Source organism: Aythya marila (genome assembly GCF_965140915.1).
Source record: "Aythya marila genome assembly, chromosome: 5".
Classification (NCBI taxonomy): Eukaryota; Metazoa; Chordata; class Aves; order Anseriformes; family Anatidae; genus Aythya; species Aythya marila.
In genome coordinates, this window is record NC_139046.1 from 45524502 (window position 1) to 45547710 (window position 23209).

General features: G+C 42.6%; 1 protein-coding gene across 4 annotated transcripts in view; it reads left to right on the forward strand.

Annotated features, from left to right (window-relative positions):
* LRRC56 (leucine rich repeat containing 56) overlaps positions 1–23003 on the forward strand; it is a 59401-nt gene extending 36398 nt beyond the window's left edge. For all 4 annotated transcript variants that reach the window (XM_082760605.1, XM_082760604.1, XM_082760606.1 and 1 more), the window contains 9 exons: positions 8826–8922; positions 9303–9500; positions 12966–13143; positions 14925–15125; positions 16121–16185; positions 17506–17636; positions 18384–18562; positions 20546–20927; positions 21688–23003. In XM_082760605.1, the coding sequence (XP_082616731.1) occupies positions 8826–8922; positions 9303–9500; positions 12966–13143; positions 14925–15125; positions 16121–16185; positions 17506–17636; positions 18384–18562; positions 20546–20927; positions 21688–21880 (1624 nt within the window). In that variant the 3' untranslated portion in view covers positions 21881–23003. The remainder of the gene's footprint in view (positions 1–8825; positions 8923–9302; positions 9501–12965; positions 13144–14924; positions 15126–16120; positions 16186–17505; positions 17637–18383; positions 18563–20545; positions 20928–21687) is intronic.
* The last annotated feature ends 206 nt before the right edge of the window (positions 23004–23209 follow it).

Sequence of the window (23209 nt, forward strand, 5' to 3'; positions counted from 1 at the left end):
ACTTAGAGAGTTTGCTCTGTTTATTGTTGTCTAGTTCATCTTGCCCTTAGGAATTATCCTATTAAGGTTCCACAAACTTTTTTTTTTTTTTTAACATCCTTGCTCTCAGCATCCAAAAGTAAATATAGTTTTAGAACACAATAATTGTTCCACAGGAATTTATTTAAGGGAAAAAAAAAATGTTTATTACCATATTTTAAATTTTGGCAATAGAAACAGTAAGGAGGACTAGTATAATTTTCATCCTTTTTTTAGATAAACACATTAAAATATAGTTGCTAAATCATACTGAAGATTTAAAAATATTTGAAAATGTATTTATTTGTATAATGAGTCTTATTTTGTCATTTTTCTGTGTAAACAATACTGCCTCTATTGTCTGAAGGACCTTCTGTAAAGTTCATCTATGTGAATAAGCAAAGGCTGTATATTCTCAGTATTTGTTCTTAACCTGCAATAAGCACTACTTTAAACGACCAGTTTTTTCTGTTTTTTATTTTTTTCTTCCAAGAATCTCATTATTTTTACTAAGTAGTTTATGTTAAGTGGTATCTACTTTTAAATTCACAAAGCATGATAATTAGGGGATGTCATCTCTCCTTATACATGTTAGTACTGGATACCACTCAGAGCATTCTTATATTGAATTGTGTTTGTTTTTTTTTGTTTTTTTTTTCATTTTTGCATTTCCAAGTGAAGTAAATGGTACAGAAGAAAAGTTAATTTCAACACAGTTTGAAAGAATCCTAGCATCACTTTGGTTGGAGGAGACCTTCAAGATATGATTCTGTGAAATTTATTTGTCTTTTAAACTATTATTTCACTTCCTACCATCCATGCTTAACAATAATACCAGCTTGGTTTTGCAGTATGAACTCGCTTATGCAAACATTCGTCAGTATGTCGGTTGGGAAACCTTTGTGTTCACCGGAGAGATAACAGAGAACCGCTAAAAATTGATGGTTTGAGTGTATACTTCTGAATATATATATATATACTTCTGGGCTACCTGACTCTTGTCCAGCTGTTTTGGTGCGTATTTTTCCTTACTTCAAAGCCAAAAGTCAGCAAAATCAAACATAATAGCATCCGATAGGAATGCCTTTCTCGAGGTTAGTGTAGAAATTGTGGAATTTGCTGGAATTGGCATGGAATTTGCTGTACATCCAATCTGCACCTGCTTTTGCTGCACAAATTGGTGCACAAATGCATTTGCTGCACACACAGAAAACAGCTGCAGCAAATTGCTGATCGGGCTCCTGTGAAATAAGTATTGTGCTTCTGTCTTGTAATGTCCTCAGAAAGGAAATCTAATAAGGTCTCATCTGCCTCAGCAGTCAGTTTGGTGAACTGTGAGATCCCCCAAGGTTCTCTTCTGAATCTCCTTTGCTTGCTGTAAGACATCTGGAGGCCAACACAAGCACAGGAATTCTCCCTTGGAGTTATCATTGAAGGAAAAAGCCTTGACTCAGGACATATGTCGGAGAGTATTGTGACAAATCTGGAGTGAAGAGTGCAGCTGTATTAGAGGCTAGAAGAGAAGAAATTTGGAGGAGCTCAACTGGCATTTGTCAGTCATTCACAGACCCAAGCTGTAACCATATCAGTTCCTTGCCAGCTTCTGTGTTTTTTCTCTTCTTCTTGAATATATGAGCAGATAAAAAATAAAAGGGGAAAATGGTACAAAGAAGAAATGGCAGCTGTGGCAGAAAGTCATTGGTGCAGTACAAGCATGCCAGATCTAAATAATCTCAAGAACCTGCATTCCAGTATATTCAAATTAAATAATTTTAAATTACATCCTCTCTATGGATTTTCAAATCAGCCCATTTCTACAGTATCTCAAATGTTTTTTTCTTTAACTATTGCCATGACAAAAGATGAATAGGAACTCACAGCTGATCTAATTCTTTAGTTCTGTGTGGTCAACTAATCTAGAATTTCAGCTTTTATGATACTCAAGATTTTTTTGTTGTTTTTCTTGTTCTTTTGTTTTGTTTTAACAAAAAAGATTCTTAACAGCAGTGAATCAGTCAGCTGATTTGGATCTTTTACGAAGTATTCCTTCTGCTTAACCTGCAGCATTGAAAGCTTCAAGCCTTGATTTTGAAAGATGAGCTCCACATTAAATCAAAGTTGCAATATATCTGTCGTTTGCTGCCAGAGCTCAGACCTGGAACGTACCGTGAAACAGGCACACAATTTGCGGAGGACTGCGGAGGTATTCATGCAGGAAATTTCAAGTGCTGTGGGATTCATTCCTGCAACGTAAATAACTCATTCTTTAACCACAGTTTCGTTATCCTTTACTATTTTTGTGTAAACTTTCAACAGTGGGAGTGGAGGACTGCCAAAACTATAGGAAGTGGCAGTAGCTCTGGGGCTAGACCGAGGGACAATTGATACGGGGCTGTGACAGTTTTATTTACTGCCTGTCTAAACTTTATTTGAAAATTTCCTTGCTCTTGTGGGGCGTGCAGTGCACTCAGTAAGACATAGTGCTGTGTGTTGGGTTTCTGCAGCATCTCTGTGGCACAGCTTCATATCGAAAAGGAAGGTCAAGGGCAGGTCTTGGCCTGTATAATCAGCATAGCAACCCCTACTGCTTCTACGCTGTGGGAGCTGAGGTAAAGCAACTGAGAGTTCATTGTTACCCATGCACTACCTGCTAAAATGCAGCCAGGTAACTAGGCTGACAAGCGATTTTAGTGATCAAAAGGCAATTAACACAAAATTTTGTTATCATTCCTGTGCGTGGTGTATATTGACAGGTTTGGAGGACCGCTCTTTGTGACTCTGGGTATGTTAGCTTTGATCAAGCCTGTTACTCTGCTCTGGGTTTTATGACAGCAGCTAAGAATGAAAGCATTTGAAACTGAAGCTACAGTTCGCTTTGCCATGCATATTAAATTTAACAGAAGTAAACACCTGGGCCCGCTAGAAACTCATTCCAGAACCGTGTGTATTGGTGCTCTGTTCTGTTTTCCAAGACCTCCGTCCTTTGGTCTCAACAGGGCTTAAAGGAGGTATAATCTGCCATGGAAGATGAAGTAATTGCAAGTTTAATCTTGCAGCTGCCACAGTGAGTTCAAAGAGAAGAAACAATACTGTATTAAAGTGTCTTAAGCAGGAGGAGAGGAACAGCCTGGAGATGTGGCTCAGAGGGGCTGAGGTCTTCTGCTTTAGAGGGAAGTGCTGGCCAAAAGCACGTGGCCCCGTGATGATCGCAATGTCCTTTAGCAAGCCCATGAAAGCCGTGGCAGCTGGGTCTCGGTTTGGAGCAACCATGAAGCTGAGAAGGCAGAGTTGCTGACTGTACTGGGCTGGACAAGGCATAAAAACCTGAGTGCTCTCCCTGTTTTATCACTTGTGCATCACCAGGGGAGTTGTATTTCCTCCCTTGAGATCAGTTTTGCTGTCTGTGAAGTGTGAGGCAGAGATCCACAGGTTAAAAGTGTTATGCCATACCTTCATCCTCCTTTCAAACCTGAAATTAAAAAAAAAAAAAAAAAAAAAAAAAATCCTTGAATTAAAACAGTGAAATCTTTTTCTTGGGAGAAATGCTGCCAGTGCCATCAGCACTGCAGGCCATGTGGAAAACAGCTTTTTATTCCTTTGAAGGTTATCTCCCAAAAATGGGATAACAGACACCCACCCTCCTGCAAAGTCCCTGGGCAACAGGAGCTTTTCATTCACAAGGAAATATTTTTGTGAAAATAGCCATGAAAAAAAGTCACAAAAACAGAACTTCACGGCATGGTTGTCATTTAAAAAGACCACTGGTAGATGCAGGCTTTCTTTTCAGCCCTGGTGACTAAAACACACTTTCTTTCCTCTGTGTCTAAGGTTATGAATTGAGAATTGCCTGGCCAAGTCCTTTTTTTGCTTAGCTTTTGAAGTCTCTGACAGCATGTCTTGACATGGTTAGGAACACTTACTGAGAAAAAGCTCTGCAGTTCAGAAGGAAGAACGAGGCCACAGGATTAGGTGTTACGTTTCCCTGGCATTTCAGCCCAGAATCACGCTCCTGGCAGGAAGGACAGGCTGTGCTCCCTAGCCGTGCACCTTGTGTGAGGGAGCACAAGGTGCTAATGGCAACCTGAGTGCAGCAAGCTGCAAGACAGAGGGCGTCCGAGCCAAGGGGCTCAGCACATTGCTACTTGAATTTGGAAAAGTTAGTACAAAAGCGAGCAAGGCTGCAGTCCTGCAGTCAGGTCTTTGCATTCAGGTGAAGGTTGTTGGGCTGCAGGGACATGAGGACATGGCCTTAGCACTGCTTGCAGGGCTGGGGGCTGTCATGGATTTGATCAAGTAAGAGCAACACATGCGTGCAATCAGTTTTACAATTTCGAGTATTTTACAGCTATTTGAGAGTACAATGAAGCTATTATGTAAGCTCCCTATTAGAACATATGTTACTGATTTAAAGAACAGCCAGGCTTTGAAAGTTTTTTGCTTCTAATGTCAGAATTATCAGTACAACAAAACCATTGTGTACTGACATATGGGCCGGATCGTTGTTATCACTATTCGGTTTGATAAATTCAGCTTGATCTCTGTAGAGATTTTTTTGTCTTTGTTTTGTAAGACAGTAGTTCAGTCACTCTTTTAAACTCTTTCTGAACACCGGCATGTTCATTTTCTGAGTGACCTTTGAAAATAAATAATACCAGCCTGGATCACAATTTTAGATGTATTGCTACTGCAGATTGATTCAACAGATGTGTGTGTTTTAAGATATTGCTTGCAAGTTCAATGGATTTAGTGCTTTATTTATAGGTGAATGATTATAAAACAGTTTCCAAAAGAAATTATGGTCTTGAAGCTGACGGCTGTGCAGGACTGGGTTCTGTTCGGGGTGGTGCTGTCAAGTGTTTACTGGGTAGCCTGAGCTCAGTGGAACTATTCAAGATTTATTATGGTGAAACCAAGAGCAGGATTTGGCTCTCAAGGTCTGCTCTCCATCCAGCAGAATTTTGGCTCAAACGAGTCAATCCCTAAAGAACAAGAATGCTGGATTAATGGAAGAACATGTTCTTATTTCCCAAACTGTTATTAGGTGTTGTCAGCCAAACTGTTCCTTGCCCCTGTGCTCTCCCCCCAGTTTGGGGGAGTGATGACAGGATGGGAGCATCACATTTCATGGGAAAAAAATCCCATGGTTGCACACAAGTGGGGAGGGTGTTGCCAAGACCCTCACAGAAACCCAGAGCTGTTTGATGAGTTCCCTCCCCAGCAGCAGTATCTGGAGATAGCTGGAGCTTCAGTTGCAAACCCTTCTGGTTATTCATTTTAATGAAAAAATTATGATAATAATTATAAGTTCGTGGCTTCAAGGTGAAAGTAGGGGAGCTTTTGTTGATTTCTTAGCACTTTTAGGTATTAAAAGTGTGATTTGGTATTCAGTGCACGTTGCGTAGGCAAATGCGTATCTGTGTGCGGAGTAATTCCTCTGGAGGACACTGGCTTGGTGACCTCAGAGACTGTAACCCTCTGTTTATCACAGCCAGAGATATGACGTGCACATTCCCACCCCATGCTCTGCCTCTCCGCTTCAGTGCCCTGCGTGAACCATTGCAGAAGTGAGCAGGATTTATAGCTGCTTTGCCTATTAATTCCTTGCCCTTTTTGTAAAGTTAGCAGCTTCCCCATCGCTCAGGGTAGGACGCTCACCTCTTGGAATTGAGTGACCTGTTGAATGTATTAATGGGAGCTGTGTTTCCTCAGTAGTGTCCTCTGGTTCCTCCTGCGTGCTCTCTGTGCCTTGCACATCACCAGGGCAGTCCTGTGCTGTCTTACAACCTGCTGCCACAAGCTTTCTACAGCATTTCATCTTCTTCCTGCTAATCTCTATTTTTGGAGCAGGTGCTGTCATTTTCTGTACATTTGTACCGTACGCAACACAGGTAGCTTCTTGTCTCCGGTGTGTCTCATTAAGGTCAGTGCCAGTCAATGGTTTAGCTTAGCTTTGCAGCCTTACAGCAGCCACGCTCCAGGGGGGAGTTATCCATATTAATTAATTTAGAGGGAGTTTTTTTCTGATAAAGCAGTGTGATTGACACAGCTTCCAAATGAGTCTTTTGTCAGTTTAAAACATTTGCAGGTGCACTGTGCTGCTGTAGCGCCTCTGACCAAAGATCACTCGTTATGGGCGCAGCAGCAAAGATCTGCAGGGCCAAAATTTGGCTGTGTGAACTAAAAACGTCAGCGGCTAACACAACCGAGTCAGTTAGGAGAATTTTGTTCCTGTCTTTAACTTGCAGCACAAGGTTTGCAGTCTGGGTTAGGCAGAGAGAAAGCTCAGTTCTGCTCTCTGCCATGGGCAGTAGGGAAGGAGGGACACCTGGGCACAGACACACAGTCACTTGGGGGGACACGGTCACTTTTAATAACCCTCTTATCAAATGCTGGGTTGCTTTGCAACATGCAGGAGTTCTGCCTTGTCCAGGTACCCAAGACATGCGAGATATCCCCTAATTCTTCTCTCTGGGCAGTTTTGATCAGTATAACCTCAAACATGCTACTCCTGATTTGCACCCAGGTTAGCTCTAGGAGAGTCAGAGCTGTAACCTATTCAATGAACAGGAATTGACCTGAGGCTCTACAGCTTGCAGCATGAACTGTACAGAGTGAACCAAGTGTGCTTTAGAAATAATTGTAATTACCATATTTTTCTGGTTGTATCTGCCGTAGGAGAATGCTTGAAGATACATTAGCTAATAATTCATAGGGAACCTAGTGCTGCGCGTGACTTTGCAGGCAGCATGAACAGGGACTGCTCACGTTCGTGTGCACTTGATTTATCTCTAGCTGGCAGTGGAATTGGAAACCGTAGCTGTCCCATTTGCACACGGGAAAATATGATTTAACTCTGGGACCATTGGACTTCTGAGTAGGAGCAGGGGACTGCTTCTTCAAAATGTATTAAGAGATCAAGGTTTTAGTGGTAGAAGGGATAGCTGTTTCTTCTCAGGGCCTTGTGTAAAACTGTGTAGGAATTAATAAATTGCTTTGGTTTGGCATCCTGTTTATTGACAGAAAAAAAAAATGTTAATAACAAGCATATTAACAAAAACTCCTTTTGTAGCAAAACACCTTCACATGAGAAGTACAAGACAAATAAAATCCCTGTCATTCCTTACTACACCGTGTGCAAAATAATAAGGTTAGGGTTGTTTCAACAACCTGAAGATAAGAATGACCGTTTTCATGTACCCATGACTGGTGGTTTACAAGAAAGACAATTCTGCCCCAAAATGATCCTGAAAATTGAAAAACTGATCAGTGCTTCAAGTGGGTCATGAAATGAGCAATGCCCTTCCTTCACATTACTTGTAACTGCCATATTTGCGTTTATTGATGTCTTGGCCTTGGTTGATGGTAGGTTCTGTTTTTATAATTTAATTTTTCTTATTATAGGCACACGGCTTACAAATCAAATAATAAATTTCTGTAACTATTGCTTTGAGAGGCATCTGTTCCTTAAGGAAGCTTTAGGACCAGTGTTTTGTTTATAAAATATGCAGTGTAAATGGTCTCTGGAAAATCTTTTTACAAGGTCTTGAGACATGAGGACATACGGGGATGCCATGGTAAACAAGGAGCAGCCTTGGACAGAGAGATGCCATATGGCTGAGGTTTTTTCTTACTTGCTTTGACCATTAGCTCCACAGCCCTGTCTGTACTTCAAAGGCTATAGAAGTATCCTTAAAGATGCTATACGATATATCCAGGTTGTGCTTACTTAAACCTGCAGCAGCCAGGAAGGAGACGATCAGAGGCACCACCAGTGTCTGGGGTCCCTGTAGCAGGTAGGGAAGGGATGAAGTGAGATAAATATGAATAATGCTGGTGGACAAACCATGTCACCTAAAGCAGAGGAGCAAAAACGTCCCCCAGACCTGTTTATTTCATCCTGGAAGCTCTTTTTCAACTCTGTATTTACAAAGTGCCTGAGACAGGCATCTGGGGTTGTTTGTTTTTGTTTTTTTTTTTTTTTTGTGCAGCCATGCTTTATTTTGCCTTCTGCAGTCTCCTTTCTCCTGACGCAGCCTGCCTTAAGTGTTCTGACTGTGGACAAAAACCACAAATCATAATACCTCTGTCCCTACTTGCAAAAGCACTCATTCCTGACCTCTTGGGCTGCCTGCCTGTGCAATATCCCCGAAGCATGCAGTCTTTTTTGCTGCAAAGCTGCATCAAAGCTGCAAGAGGCTCTCTGAGGGCAGTGCAGAGCTGTTCTGTTTCCCTACAGCCCCTAGTGATGAGATATGAATAAGGGAACTGGTAGGTGTATTCCAAGATGAGAAGAGCCCCTGTGACCATACTGTTTTATCTTCTGCAAATTCTTTGAGGATGTAGCAAATTAGAATTTTCTGCTGATTGAAAAATAACCTTATCTGGTAAGAGTGCTGTTCCTTTCAACTGCAAAACACAAGAAAGGTAACTCCATGAAAGTACAGAGTGAGATGACTGTGCAGTCAGATCAGATATATTTGGGTTATAAACGTGGAGTAAATGGTGCCAGCATAAACAAACCTCACTTAATGAAAGAATTAGCTCTTGGAAGACTTTGAGTCAAACTGGACTGGAACTGACTGGAACTGGCACTGGACTCATTGGCATACAAGAACAAAAAAGTCTGTGGAAGAAAGGTTTGAATTACAGTTGTATTCTCCACCTTCAAAAGGTGACGGTTCTTAATGTGATTTCTTGTAAATGACATGTTTTGAAGCAAGAAGCAGCGGCCAAGTCTTAAGAAACATAAAGCAAGTCTCGAGTTCCTTTGTCCATTCAAATAGAGCCTGAATTGTTTCCTTCTTAAGGGATCTTGGAACCACATTGTCCCATCTCCATGTGCTGTGGATGGCTCGTTGTGGGCTCTCAGATTTAGATGGGATATCTTCCTGCAGCTCTCTAAAAGTAAGTACGGATGTGTCCTGCCAAATGATGATCCGATAACTATCTTCAGTTGATAATTCTCTCTTTAATTGCAGTCTTTGTTCTCTTCTCACCCTTTGTTTTTCTAAAGGACTTTGAATATATGCCTTGAATTGCACGTGTTGATTTAAAAGATGCTACAATATTTTTTTTACTTGAGGCATAGCATTCAGACCCTTAAAATGTCTGATGCAGCATAGTGTTCATTTCCATATTAGTCCTAGGTGGCAACAGCCACACTTGCAAAATGTTCACTTCCATGCTAATTTCATTCTGTGCCATGTAGTATTCAAATATTCTGCAAATCTTGGGTGTTACTTGTGCAAGCCTGGGGTTTATGTATTCTGCTTACTTCTGCTCAGGAACTCTACATAGCCTATAACAACATCTCAGACCTCAGCCAGCTGAGTTTGTTGGATCACCTTGAGGTTTTGGACCTGGAAGGGAACAATATTGAGGACATCAACCAGATGCAGTATTTGGGACTTTGTTGCAAATTGAGGAGTCTGACTGTGGAGGGTAATCTTATTTGTCTGAAGCCAAATGCAGAATCTGCAGAGGTGAGAACACGGTTTGTACACATTACATTAATTTTTTGCTGAGGTTCAGCCAGTGTCAAAAAAAACAAGAACAATTTTCAAACTCCTGCTGTTTATCATTTAGCCAATAAACACCTCTTCTCACAGCTTGCAGTGCAAAAAGGAGTCTTAAAGGAAGAGCAAGTAGGGTGTGGACACAAACTGTAGGGGTCCATCCTAGTTTGTAGGGGTTTTACAACAGGTTAAGGAGTAGCTGATGTTTTTCTTAGGGGATGTGCCAATTATAATGTCTCAATTAGATGTCTCTCTTTAGACTTTTGCATTTCTTCTGGAAAATCTCCTGTCCAACAGCAAGTTCTTCAGGACCACACTGCTCAAAAGTTGAAGTTGAAATGACTGGGAAAAGCTGTATTGTAGGAATTGCTTGTTGTCCTTTTCCTTAAAATGGTAAAATGAAATTATCAAAAACACTTTTTATAAAAACCTGAAGATAAAAAATATAGCATTTCACGTCGTACATATTGAAGTGATAAAATCAGTTCTGCAGGGGAATTTTGGTAAAAGCATGATATTATTTGTGTCACAGAGATGAAAACAAGTAATACATGATCTGCTTTGGGTTTCAGGATACTCCACAAGAAAAGTAAGGAAGATCTAGTTCTACATGAACAGTCTCAAAGCTTTATTAATCTCTTTCCCTGCTTTGAAAAAATAGCATAGGGTATTAATCCAAACATCTTGGCATCTACTCTGAAGGTAACAGGAGGAAAATCAGAATTTGAGAAACTGGGTCAAAAGAGACTGTTCTTCATTTTGGTCACATACAGTCAAATACATACCAGAGGATGGTTTGTAGCCAACACGCTATATACTCTCATCCATATTTTTTTGGAAGGTCATGAGCATATGCATACACATGGGTATGTAATGCACAGCATTCACTAGGGATGGCACATCCCATAGAGGCACCATAAAGAGCTGATAATGCGGGGAGTAAGAAAGCAGAGCAGGAGCTGGGGCTGTGTTTCCAACGTACCATGTTACATATCTGCCCTGTGCATTTCAAAGGAATTGTTTCCATACCGTTAATTGTCAGAAAAGGAGGGGTTTGGTGTCCAAGATTTGTCCTGGACTTAGTCTTGAAAACTGAGGTGCTATCACTAAAACTCAATCATGTAGTAGATAGGTGCATATTTTAAATCTCCACATTTTTTTTAGATTCGTGAGTTGTTAGTATTTTTGAGATGGAACTACTGGCTTGATCACATTCCTCAATAAAAGCAGCAGAAGGTAGGGCTTTAGTTATCATAATGTCATATTGCCTGTGATTTGTTTAGCTGAGGAAATCAGTCTGTGAGCTGCTGCAGCATGTTGTCTTGTAATGGGAGCTGAAAGAGGAACGTTACATTGTGGTGTGCCTTGTTGCATTAACCTGTGCTAACTGGTTGCCTCTACTTCTATGCAATCTGTTGCATTCAAATGCCAGCCAGAATTTGATGAGAGACTCTGCACAATAGTACATTTTACAGAGTGTAAGTTAACTGTGGACTCCCACATGTTGGGAAGCTGCTCTGCTCTAGGGTGGTTACAAAGCTGGCTCTGTCCCTGGCTGCCTAGCGCATCTTGTTGGGCATTGCCACTTTCTTGGTTTCATCTGACACTGTTTGCATTTCTTCAGGGTATAAAAAAGTCACCTAAATATAGAAAAGAGTAGATACAGACTCACTTTGGTGTGCCCTAGACGGCCAATTTTCATTCCTCAATCTCCTTGTTGTAGTGTGGCTCTTGCTACGGCTCTGTAAAAGCTCTCCTATTTATTTACTTCTCATCTACAGAATGGTCCAGCTAGATTTACTGCTCTTTCTTCAGACTGCCTGTTTGCTCTCTGTAATTTGATTTTCAGATGAGCTCATCTTCCTCTGTTATCTAAACCAAAAGCAACAACCTGATGATAAATTTTGTAGCCTCTGTTGCAGTAATGTACCATGAGTGTAACATGATGCTGCTCTCAAACAGGACATGGCTATAAATTGGCTCTAACCCAGGCTCTGTTCAGAGTACATGTGGTACGTGGTAACATGGCGATGGGTTGACTCATTTTCTAAATTAAGATTAAAGGCTCAGTTAGAGGAGTTCAGTGTCTGCCTCTTAACAACAACAATTACACGCTTTATTTGGTGAGTTCCCTCTGCCAGCCTTGGTGCTGCGTTTTGGGAGGGAGGAAGGGAGGGAGTGTACAGCCATCCAGCTACCACTGAAAGATTTCTGTTTATAATGGCTCTGAGTTGAAGGAGGACTTAGCTGTCTGGAGTTTTCTAATATTGCTCGTAATGTCCCGAAAAGCATAACATTTGTCTGAATAAAGCAATTGCTTTATAGGTAGCTGATCACTTTCAGGGAAGCCACCCATTCATATTCTGCCACTAGCGATGCGCTCTTGCTTTATGCTTATTTGAGTAGGAAATGTATGAGATCACCATCATTGTTGCCATTTGTAATCTGAGACAATTTTCCATTGCAGTATTTCCATTCCAAAGCATCACAACCCAGTCTGCCCTGAGGTACTGCTAAGTTTTCCCAAAGAAGAAAGTGCCACGTGGAGATGCCTTTCCACTGCCGGCATCCACCAGAACAGCCCAGTTCACAATGTGCTCTGGGCACAATTGTCGCTGTTCTTCATTGACCTTGTTGCCTACAGGTCCCAGGCATTGTCACGGGTCCTTGAATAATTTTATTCAAGGTCACAAGCAGAAGGGAGCTGCATCTGTGCTTCACCCTTTAGGTGTCACAGTGAGCCCACATGCATTGGGGGTGACGATGTTGTTCTTCCAGCACACTGAAAAGCAACCACAAAGCAGTTTGTTTTAGCCTTTTGTGCACTTGCTATTGGCATGTAACCTCTTGCAGAAGAAAGTATGGTTAGAAATAAGTCATCTCTTCTAATGATGTATAAAATGATGTGTCGGTACCATGAAGAGTGCCCCAGAAAGTCAGCGTAGTTCGTTCAGTGCACTGTAGCTTTATCCATCAGCAAGTGTAGCTGCACTCATAACCTGTTTTCAGTCTTCCTGTAACCTCACTGTTGATGCAACAACCAGAGAATCACAGAACCAGGCAAAGAGGCTGGACAAATGCTGCGGATGCCCAGGCTTTCCCATCAGTGGCTGCCTTCATTTTTGTAGCATACATATAATGTAACAAAGATAAAGACCAAAGTCATCAACACATAAACGGCAGAGAGGCATTTGGGCAGGAGGAATGTGTTTGCACTCAGAACATGTTCGTGATCAGTTTGATTAGAAATCATGTGAGGAGAAAGCACAGTGAGATGAAACTCCTGATGGTATTTATTTTAGTTGAATGAGGCAAGTAGGTTTACTTCATAGAAGTATTTCAGGTTATACATTAGTCATACAAATTGAACCCCATCATGCTTCTGAAGGACGGTCAGAACTGTTCAAGTGACCACTTTCTCAATTTCTACAGGAGCCAGGTTATAATTACAGAGCTGAAGTGAAAAAGCTCATTCCCCACCTGGAGTATTTGGATGAAATACCAGCAAGCCAGACTGCTATCCCTCCTTCCAAGAAGATGAATGAGGACTGGCTAATCATCAAGGAATCCATCAAGGAAGCTGGTTTAGCCAGCGACATTTCATGGTTAGGTACGTCAGATTTCCTATCAAGGTTCATTTTTCAGGTTATGATGTGTGAAAAAGAAAGATGAAGAGCAAGCTGGCCTCTTCAGAGCCAAAGCTTAATTATAGAGAAGGGACAAAGAACTTTGTCTTCTTCACTTGGGAGGTGGGGAAGCTGGGATTCAGTATGGTGCAGATTTAAATGAAAGCTGTCCAAAGCTGGCCACTAAGATCAGAGAAATGCAAACGACTTGTAAAGCATCAAGTGAATGCAGCAGTAACTGGGAGTCTGTGCTTAGCATTCATTCGGCATGATCAGAAGAAGCAAAGCTTGGAAAATGTTTCATCAACAGCTGTTCTCAGCCCTTTCTATGGTAGCAGTCAATCCCATGTCGTGTGGATGTAGCAGGATATCCTACTCCAATTTAATAATAGGAAAGGCAATTTGGTCACCACGCCTTAATGGTAGCAACATCCTAGCAACTGTGATTGTGTGGTCTTGTAATACATCTATTCCATTTTCTTTGCCTTTGTGATTAAGTCCATTACATTCATTAGGACAGAGTAAATGGTTTGAAAATAAATCTGTTGTCCCTTTGCCTGTAGCCTCGGTTATAGTTCAAATGTCTGTGCTTTTACATATCGTGCTGCATGCACTTTACCACATTCCATTAAATATTACAAAGTATTTCCTATAACTGCTCCTGTTGCTTCCCATTAGTGTGGGCAATGCAGTTAGCTTCCCAGCCCCCACGGCTGAGGTATGACTGCCAACTGTACTCCATTAAAAATTTAGTTTGTTTTGGAATAAGTACATATGTTTGTCATTTATTTAATCCCTGTAGGTCCAAATCATTAGATGTAGTAGTAGTTATGGTAGTGAAAAAATCCATTAAAATTTGATCCCTGAGTGATCCTGCTTTGGCAGCATCAGCTATGGTTCAGAGAACTAGTTAACAAAGTAGACTGAGAGAAACAATGGGGAACAAGCACATTTTGAATTCATATTGTTTTCTAGTGTAGCCAGACTTACGTTTTTGCCTTCAGCTATAAACTGATGAGTTCACTTGGTCAGGTTCAAGCATCCCCATATTGTCTTCTTTCCTATAGCAACGTTGACTCAGGTACTCTGCATATGCTGTGTGCTTCATGGCTTTGTGTGAGCAACGAGGTATTTGGAAGGCCTCTAACACTGAGCTCCTAATGAAATGGCCACATTATTACAGTGCTGATTGCTCCGCTGTGGAGCTGGTAGATGCTCGACATTTTAAAGAGCAAGCTATTCATCTAGGCACTGAAATGAAATTTGTTCTCCTATAAATTGGTGGCTGCACACGCTGCTGGTGCAGCTGTACTCTGCTCCCAGGACAGCAGGCCGTTGGGCAGGTAGGAGCTCACAGCTCTACCTCCACTAGCTGTTGTGTAATTCATCCTGTCCTGTACCATTATGAAACTAAATTAGTACCTTTCTTTCTGTGCTGGAGAAGTGTCTCTGAGATGATACTGGAAAAATATGTCACTGCAATTCCCAGATTTCCGTAAGTCATGGCACGTGGTTTGCCCTGGTTGACTAACAGCCCTGGGAAGGTGGCTGTCACCACCTGCATGGTGTCTGTGCATTAAGGAAAGCGTTTTAAGGCTTGGGGGCTTGGATTGTACCTGTGACAAGCCTGTAGTCATTCCGTGGGGCCAGGGGTGTGTTGGACAGCAATGAGGGGCAGCTTATTCCTGCCCTAGGCTCTGCATTGGCAGTGTGCAATGATGGTGTGGTTTACAGCCTGCTTACACTGTTGAAACCTTTCCCTTAGGTCCATGTCTTGGAGCTGTGGCAAAGCAGTCTGGATCCAGCCCAAGACCTCCCTCAGCTTCCAGCCCTGGAACTGCTCAGTGGTCTGCAAGTGCAGGAAGATGTAGCAATGCCCCCCTGTTTTATGGTGGCTCTCTTCTTTCAGATCCGATGGTTGCTGAAGATCTGTTTCCAGAAGATGACTCCAGTGATTTGACATATGGTAATATAATTTTTTAATCCTGTACTTTCCCACACCTCCACCTCCTTGTGAATGTTATTATTGCTGATGAAAGCCTGGGTGCTTTGAATAACACCCACCCATGCAACTGCTACATCAGGTTCGGCGCGTGTTTTCTTCCGTGGCACTTACCTGCTCTAGCGTGGGCTTTCCTTTACTTTCCCCTGCTGCAGAAGGTGCAAGTTATCTGGGCTTCCCCCTTCCCATACATCATGTCTTTTGTGACAGCCACGTGCTGCAGTGGTGCACCCTTGAAGTTCCCTTTGAGAGCAGAGTGTTCAACCACACCTTCACAAAAGCTGTCCTGCTCAGTCCTTTAAGTGACCTATCAGCCTTGATGGGGCTCACTTAAGTGTAGCTTATGTGAATAAATCTGGGCACATCTTGTTCAGTCGTTGTGATGTGGTCCATGCAGTGTAGTCCTCTAGAAAGGCACGGTGAGGCACATTAGCTCCCCAGTGGATTACATGCTGAAAGGTGCAGTGTGTGTACTGCAGGCTTTCAGCATGGCAGGGGCACTGCCACCAATTACCCCTTTCTTTTGGGTTTCCAGGGTTGGGTCAGTGAGAGGAGTCGGTCCCTTGACTTCACATACCTGATCTACAGGCTAGATAAAAAATTGTCTCTGCATAGCCACATGGGGAACCTGATCCTGCTTAAGATCTGGCTGAAGAATAACCCAGCAAAACAAAAAAATACATACTGTTTTATTCTGGCTCTGTTTCCTGATCTTACTTCCCATGTGACCACACCAGTGTTTGCACCAGCACAGTGGAGGAGGCAAGGTAGGAGCAGAAGGAAACAGAGAAACCGCCTCTTAGCATCAGCGTCAGGCCATGTAAGCTGGCACTGTGAACCTACATCCTGAATTATTACATCTCCCCTGTATGTAGGAAATTATGCTGACTGGTTTCAAAGACAGCATATTTTGCTAAACACCAGAGTAAAATATTTTCTTTTTCCTTTTTTTTTCTTAGGACTCAGCCAAGTTATTTGTGGGAACCCCGTCAAGGCCCTTCGTGCAAGGAGGCAAAAGCTAGGTGTATGTTTTTCTTGTACATGTACACTTCGCATTCCTGCCAGCTCACCCACATAAATTCCATGATAAACCGAGTTGCAACTGTGATTTCTGGTGGCTTACTCTCATGTACAGTCCAACCTCCAACACCTGCTCCCCTCAGCCTAACCCCCCCCCCCCCCCCAAAAAAAAAAGGGAATTGTGCTTGAAGAGGGTGCAGAATCTTTTGCCCTGATGTTACAAAGCCTCTGTGCACACGTGCTAGTCCCTGCTGAGGATGGTAAAGAGCTGTGAAAGCACATGGGACCACTTTGGCCATGGAGTTCAGACTTCATTAATTTGTTTTCAACAAGTATTTAGTCTGGACGCAACCCCAGCCTGTGCTCCCTTGCACACGTGCCATGAGCCCCCAAATAGGGCAATTAGCAGACAGAAGTCATTTATGCCATCCTGGCTGGTCGAAGCACGGGGCAGAGTTGTGAATTTTGGTGGTATTTCTATAACAGCTGTTTAGCAAAAGATTTTGCAGGAGTTTGATGTTGGTGTAGGTAGTCAGGCCTAAAAGGTTGGGGCTGTTGACTAAATAAATATCAAGCCCAAGTTTGTTGTTCTCAGCCATGGGGTAGTGCTGTGGCCCTGCAGGTCAGCCTGTTCGTGTCAGTGGGCCAGTAACTTAGTGAGAGAACACCCGTGGGATTAAGGGTGGGCAGTCTGGCTCACCATGATTAGCTTTTATGGTCCCTGAGGTTCAGTACAGCACAGCCACATGTGCATAAGTTCAAACAGGCTGTGCTAAATCAGGGAAACAGCATGTACAGGACACCTGCATCTCTGCTCTGTCTGCAGCTTCTCTTAATGCTGACAACAGATGTTAAAGAACCGCTGGAAAAAATGCAGCCCTCCCTTTCTCTCTGCTGCCACTGCCCAAACACTGGAAGCTTTTCTGAAGCAAAAGTGAACATCTGATTGAATTACAGTGTGTTGTAAACTGGGATGTGAAAGGAGACTGCAGCCATACGCTGAGTGATGCAGTATCTGCAGTACTGGTCTTAAAATGCTCATTGGCATAGATGCTGCAGGCTTACACTTGTTTACAGGAGAATAATCTGCCAGAGGGATATAAATCAAACCTATTTGTTCCTTCCACTCTGGGTTCCTCCTGCTGAGGTCCTAAAACTATACCAGTGTACAGGGCAGCCATGAGGCTTCTTAAAATAGAAGAGGTGAGGGATGATCTCAGCACTCCGGAGGAACAGCATACAGATGCCTTCCGAAATACAAAGTCCAGAAACTGAGCTGGAGAAAGTTTCTGAGGTTATCAAGACTACTTCTGTCATTTTTCAGCCACCTGCAGTGAGCCCCTTGAAACAGTGCAGTCTGAAGATGGAAAACCCTTATGTCTCTGTAGGAGGAGAAGATCTGAGCCAGAAGGATGTCTTTTCTGAGCTCAGAATATGGAGAGAACAGCATAAGCGGTGAGAGTGTGGGAGAATTCTTGTTATGCAATAGACCAGGGATTCACTTTCTGCTGTAAAATAAAATAAGCTCTTTGGCCACCTGGTGGCAGTTTCATGGGATAGCCCCTCATCTTCTGCCTTTCCTTCCCTGCAGACAGGGATGGAAATCCTTATGGTGGTACCCCTCCTGAGAGGTTTATGGGATGGGGAAAGGAAAAAGAAACCTTGGGGAGGTTCTGTCCTCTCAGAACATATAGGGTGGGCTTGCTTGCTTAGAGAGTATAAGGAATGACTTTTCATAACAAGTAAGATATTCTTGGTCCTGTCAGTGTTTGCATTCAGACAGTGAAAAAAAAAATGAAAGCACGTGAGGATTTTCAAAAGCATCACGCCAGCCTGACCAAATGGAAGGCTGAAAGGAAAATAACACCATGCTGAGATTCCCCCATCACATAGACAGATGACAGTTGTTTTAGATGTAAAGATCACTTTGTTTCTCTGAACTTAATTCACATCCTAGTACTGCCCCATTTCACTTGGTTAACTTCAGGATGCTTCAGGTTAACTTCAGTCATAGGCAGCTTACATGCCTGATCCATTTAGACTGATTTTCCAGATCTCCAGGTAAGTGGCCAATCACTGTGGGTGACTAAATCCACAGTCTTAGCATTTGCCTGTGTGGCTACCCCAAGCTGCACTTAGCTTGCTGCATATTCTCAACTCAAAGGCTAACTAGATGTGTAATACTTACTCAATGTTGTCCAGGTGCCTGCAAACAGGTCAGCAAGACAAGGCTGGCCGAGCAGTGAAGATAACTGTTAGTGATGAAGAAGAGGATGAAGCCTTCAGCCTGGCTGCCAGCAGTGAGGAAGAGTTAAGGGAGACTTCTGATGAGGACCTCATTGATTCTTCCTGCCACTCCTGTGTCTCACAGTCGTCTTCAGGTATTGGGAAGGGTTGGCATTGTGTAGTGACAAGTGCTGCTAACTGTTCACAGGTAGATTTATCAGTACCTGCAGTGTTTTCTGAGATCTGGCATCCATGCTGTAGAGAGCAGTTTGGAAACCCTATTGTAGAGCCAGACCCTGAGTAAGCTGTTCTGTTGTCTAAGCAGGACATGGTGACTGCCCATCAGTTGGTATATTTCAGCACAGAACTAAGGGAAATAAACTTGATCTTCTACCAGCTTAGCATCCAGTTTAGAGGAAGGATATGCCTTTGTCTTTTACCTTGTGTAGTTGATTTGTGGCAGTCTCAGGTTAGTATAAAATACCGTTGTTCCAAATGAGCTATGTCTTACCCCAGTTGGCACCGATGCAAATCATGGCTGAGCTGATGATTAAGGTTCAATCACGCGGCTGGGAATTCTGGGAAGATGTTCAGGCAAGAGATTAAAAATGAAATGTGCTCTTTTACTCAGGAAGAAAGCCAAAGACCTCTCTGGAATTGCAGTTAGATGGTTGAAGGCAGGATTGTTGAATATCGTATTTAAGGCTATTAGAAAAATTAATAATGGTTATTCCAAATACATATCAGGTAGAAGAAATTGCAAAAGTATGACTTAAATTTATTTCTATTGTTAATAACCACATTTTTGCTTCAATAAGTATTAGCACATGAATTTGGGGTTTATATTTCTTATATGAGCAAAATGGATCAATAAAGAATTGGAAAAAGATAATAGTTTTGGAAAAAATGTAAGCATCATAATTAGTAAAATAATTAAATTATTCAAAGGCTCTCTGTATAAAATGTAAGGTGAATTATATCTCCTTAACAAGAACAGCAGCTGTTTAGAAAAATTCAAATGAATGACCTCTTGTCCTGTGACCACAAAAGTCTTCAACTATGATCTCGTGACCTCTTTAGATTTAATATGATTTCTTCAGATTGAGTATGATGTATTGTGATCTCATCATCTTTTTAGATTTAATAGACAATGCCCAAAGTACCTCTGTGTGCCTGTGTCATATCCCTTAGGACTGTAGAAGTGAATGGATTGGCTTAGATGTATGCGTTGAGATCTGTTGGAATTTGGTTATGAGATTGAGTGGTTTCAAATCTAGTATCACCCGGGGGTGGAGGGTCACCCAGATCACAAGCAACTGGCCATAAAAACCAAGGTTCGTACAAGATAATCACAAGCATTTATAGATGGGTATGTTTTGCAGAGCATATACATGATACAAGATTAGCGGTTGACTGACTGTTCAGCAAGGCAGTTAAACACACGCTTGATCTCTGCGACTTGAAAATATATTTCAAGGTTTGGAGAGGTATTTAAATGTCTCAGCACTGAACTTCAGAAGTGCCCCCTACCAGTGTGATTTTCTGACAGTGAAGCTTCTTGCTGGAAATAATCCTGACCAGGAAAGTACAAGTCATCTGAGCAAAACCAGTCCTATTTAAAAGTGTATGCAGCGTCAGATCTATATAATCTGCTCACTTTGGAAGTCTTTGAGTGTTATTTCAGGCTCTTGAGTCAGGCATACTGGTCTTTTAGAACATCTTTACTTAAAAACAAACAAAAAACACCATCAAATTCACGCATTTATAGTTACCTAAACAGTAAAATACGTGTCAGTCAGTTAAAAGTTATAAAGATGAATTTTCTGTGCCTGGGTTTTGGTGGCACATTCTTTAGATAGTGTTCCTGCCCCGGACTCTGCACATCGGGTAATTAGGTACAGTTGGTTCTTTTAATAGACAAGAGCAATTGGATCCCTGCTATGTACAGAATGGTTTTAAGCATATATGCCTGCACGTTCCCTTCATACATCACCAATACAATTTTTCTTCTGTGTATTTCACCTGAGGATTAGATGGGCTAAAATCTGAACAGAATCTTAGACCCTTTCATTCACTGGGTCAGCCATTTAGGAGTAAGACAAGCTGGTAAATTGCTGTGTTTCCCTGCCATGTTTCAGATTCATCACATGCTCAGGAAGGCACAGCGTCCTCCAGCCTGAGCCATTGTCTAATTCCATCTCCGCCGAAAAGCCCTTCGCCTGCCTCTCTAAGGGGTGTTGCAGCAAGATGCTGGAAAACGAGGAACCACAGGGTAAGGTGCCTAAAACTGCCTAGCCAAGAGGAGGACAGGCAGTGGACACAGCAATTCCAGTCAAGGGCTAGGGAAGAAACTTCAGCCCAGCCTCTGGGCAAGGAACTTGCTCTCCTGAGCCTGCACAGTGCACCAGCAGCACATGAGCCTTCACCCTGCGGATCTCAAGGAGAGCACCAGCCTGATGGGAGCATGGGCAGGCAGAGACCTATTTCAGGACCAGCAGCTGTTGGATCAACAAGCATCAGGTATGCATGCTGCTGTCAGCTCTGCCTGCAGGATGTCTAGTGAAAATAGAAGGGGCTCCACAGCAGGAAGAAGCAGAATTCTGTGCTGGCTCCGGAGTCCCCTGCCTGTTCTGTAAAAAGAACTCCTTTTATTTGTGCTGGCATTTATCTTCATCCTTCTAAAGCTAAACGAAACATTTTCTCATGCTACTTATAGCTTGAGCACTTGAGTTTTGTATTTTCTTGAAAAACGTCCCAGAATTTTCCTGTGTCCTTTCTGCTCCACTCTCATGTTCGCAGTGCAGGGCTGTTGTCTACGTCTGTGGCAGAGCTTTTTAGTAGTACTTGTTCAAGACTCCCTGGATAAATCCCAGAGTGAGTTCCTAATGTTCCACTGTGATTTTTCCCCTTGTAATTTACATCAATTCATGCTAGAAAGCACTTTGAAAAATCAAGTAGTCATTAGATAAGTGTCACATGCACCAAAACATGGTTATTTCTTGACCCTTTTACTGTAAGATTAACATCATATTGCTTCTTCAAAGAACTAAACCTGAAGAGTTATGACACCTTGATTTCTAAGTGAACGTAGCTATTACAACACAGTACGCACACAGAGCACGTGCCTTGTGTGCAAAGCTGCTGTGCCTTGTGTGGATCCTGGGCCTGGCAGCTTTTGGTTCTGTTTTCAGAGTGGGAAACTGCAGAGCCTATGGGGAGAATGCAGATATCCAGCCCTGGAGTGCAATTTCACTGTGGTAGTTTTCTCTCTTTTTCTCAGGCCTGTCATGGACAAGAGTCCCCCCGCAGCGATCAACCATCACCTGCCAGTTCTTCGCTCAGCAACAAAAGCCTCAAAGAAGTTTGGACCAGCAAATGCAGTTTGGCCCCCGACTGCTAGGGTCACGCTGCAGAAGTTGCCAGACAGACCTGGTGTCTCGACAACGTCTCGGAGCAAGGGTCCCCAGTCCTAGAAGATAGCCTGGGTGTGTTGGAGCCATTTACAGAGCACGATCTTCAATCACTGCGTGCAGTCCTTACACTTGAAGGATCGATGCTGTCTTTCAGCTGTTTCTGCAAGCTAAAAGCAGAGCTGTGCAAGTAGAGCAGTTTAAACAAATGCTATGATTTGCCTCAATTAAGGCTACAGCTGGTCCAGAAGTGCTTTCTTTAAAGAGCACCTGCTGATCAACATAAGAGCTAATCAACCTCTTATTACAGAAAACATGGTTATTTTTGCAGAGTTCATGCACTAAAACAGAACAAGGCTTAACATATTTCCTCTCCTCTGCATCATGCGCTGCTCGGTGAGTGAGACAGTGACACTAAACCAGACAGGGCTTAGAGCCTGCAATTTCCGGAGTGGGCTGGAGGAGGTGAGGGACGTGGGGCATTTCCTATCACACATGCCAGCCTGGCTTAGAAGCAGCCCCGTTGTCCTCAGTATTTAGGGACAAAGCCAAGGGTTCAAGAGGAATCCTTGACCTGAGTGTGTTGCAGGGGAGAGACACAATGCCCACATCCCCAGGACAGGAAGAGCCCAAGAAGGCCGGGTGGTTTCAGAGCTTAGCCCATTCGGTCTCCTTGCATTGCTGTGGAACCAACTGCTGAAGAAGTGACTCGTTGCTCTGTTAACACATTTATTTGCTCCACGGCTGCCTGGAAGGACTTATTTCATTTACTGTGGATAGGCATTGCACACCAGAATCTCATAAGTGGTGCTGACCTCTGCGAGCAGGCTGTGCCATGTCAGAGCCTCCTCTGTGTGCACTCAGGTGTCTGACCTCCAGTTCTTTAGGTCAAATAGCCTTTCCGATTCCATATGACCGTGTAATTTTAAATAATGCAGCAGCAAAGATGAGGCAGGAAAGTAAGGAAATGATCTCTTGTTTTTCAATAGGGCATCTACTTTATATTTGGGTGAGATTCAGAACAGCTGTTTCAGTGGCTGCAGACTGAAATGCTGATCCAAATGTCTGGGGCATGCAACTTCATTGAAGTTGCAGTCTGAAACCAAACATCATTACGTTTTTTATAGTTTAAATTACCATGTTAGATATATATGTTTTTAATCACTCGATAAAACAGTAATTACATGATGAGTTAATTAATTGTTTTATGTCTTCTTTCTACTGGTCAGCTTAAAGGAAAGGAATGAAATGGCAGAGAGAGCCCCAAACCTTCAGCTTGTTGTGGTGCTAGTTGCACCACTTTCTCATACAAAATAGTCTGTGGCTAGACACTAGTTTGCCCAGTTTTGGTGGGCACCAGAGGGAATTATCCACCAAAAAGCCTTAAAAACT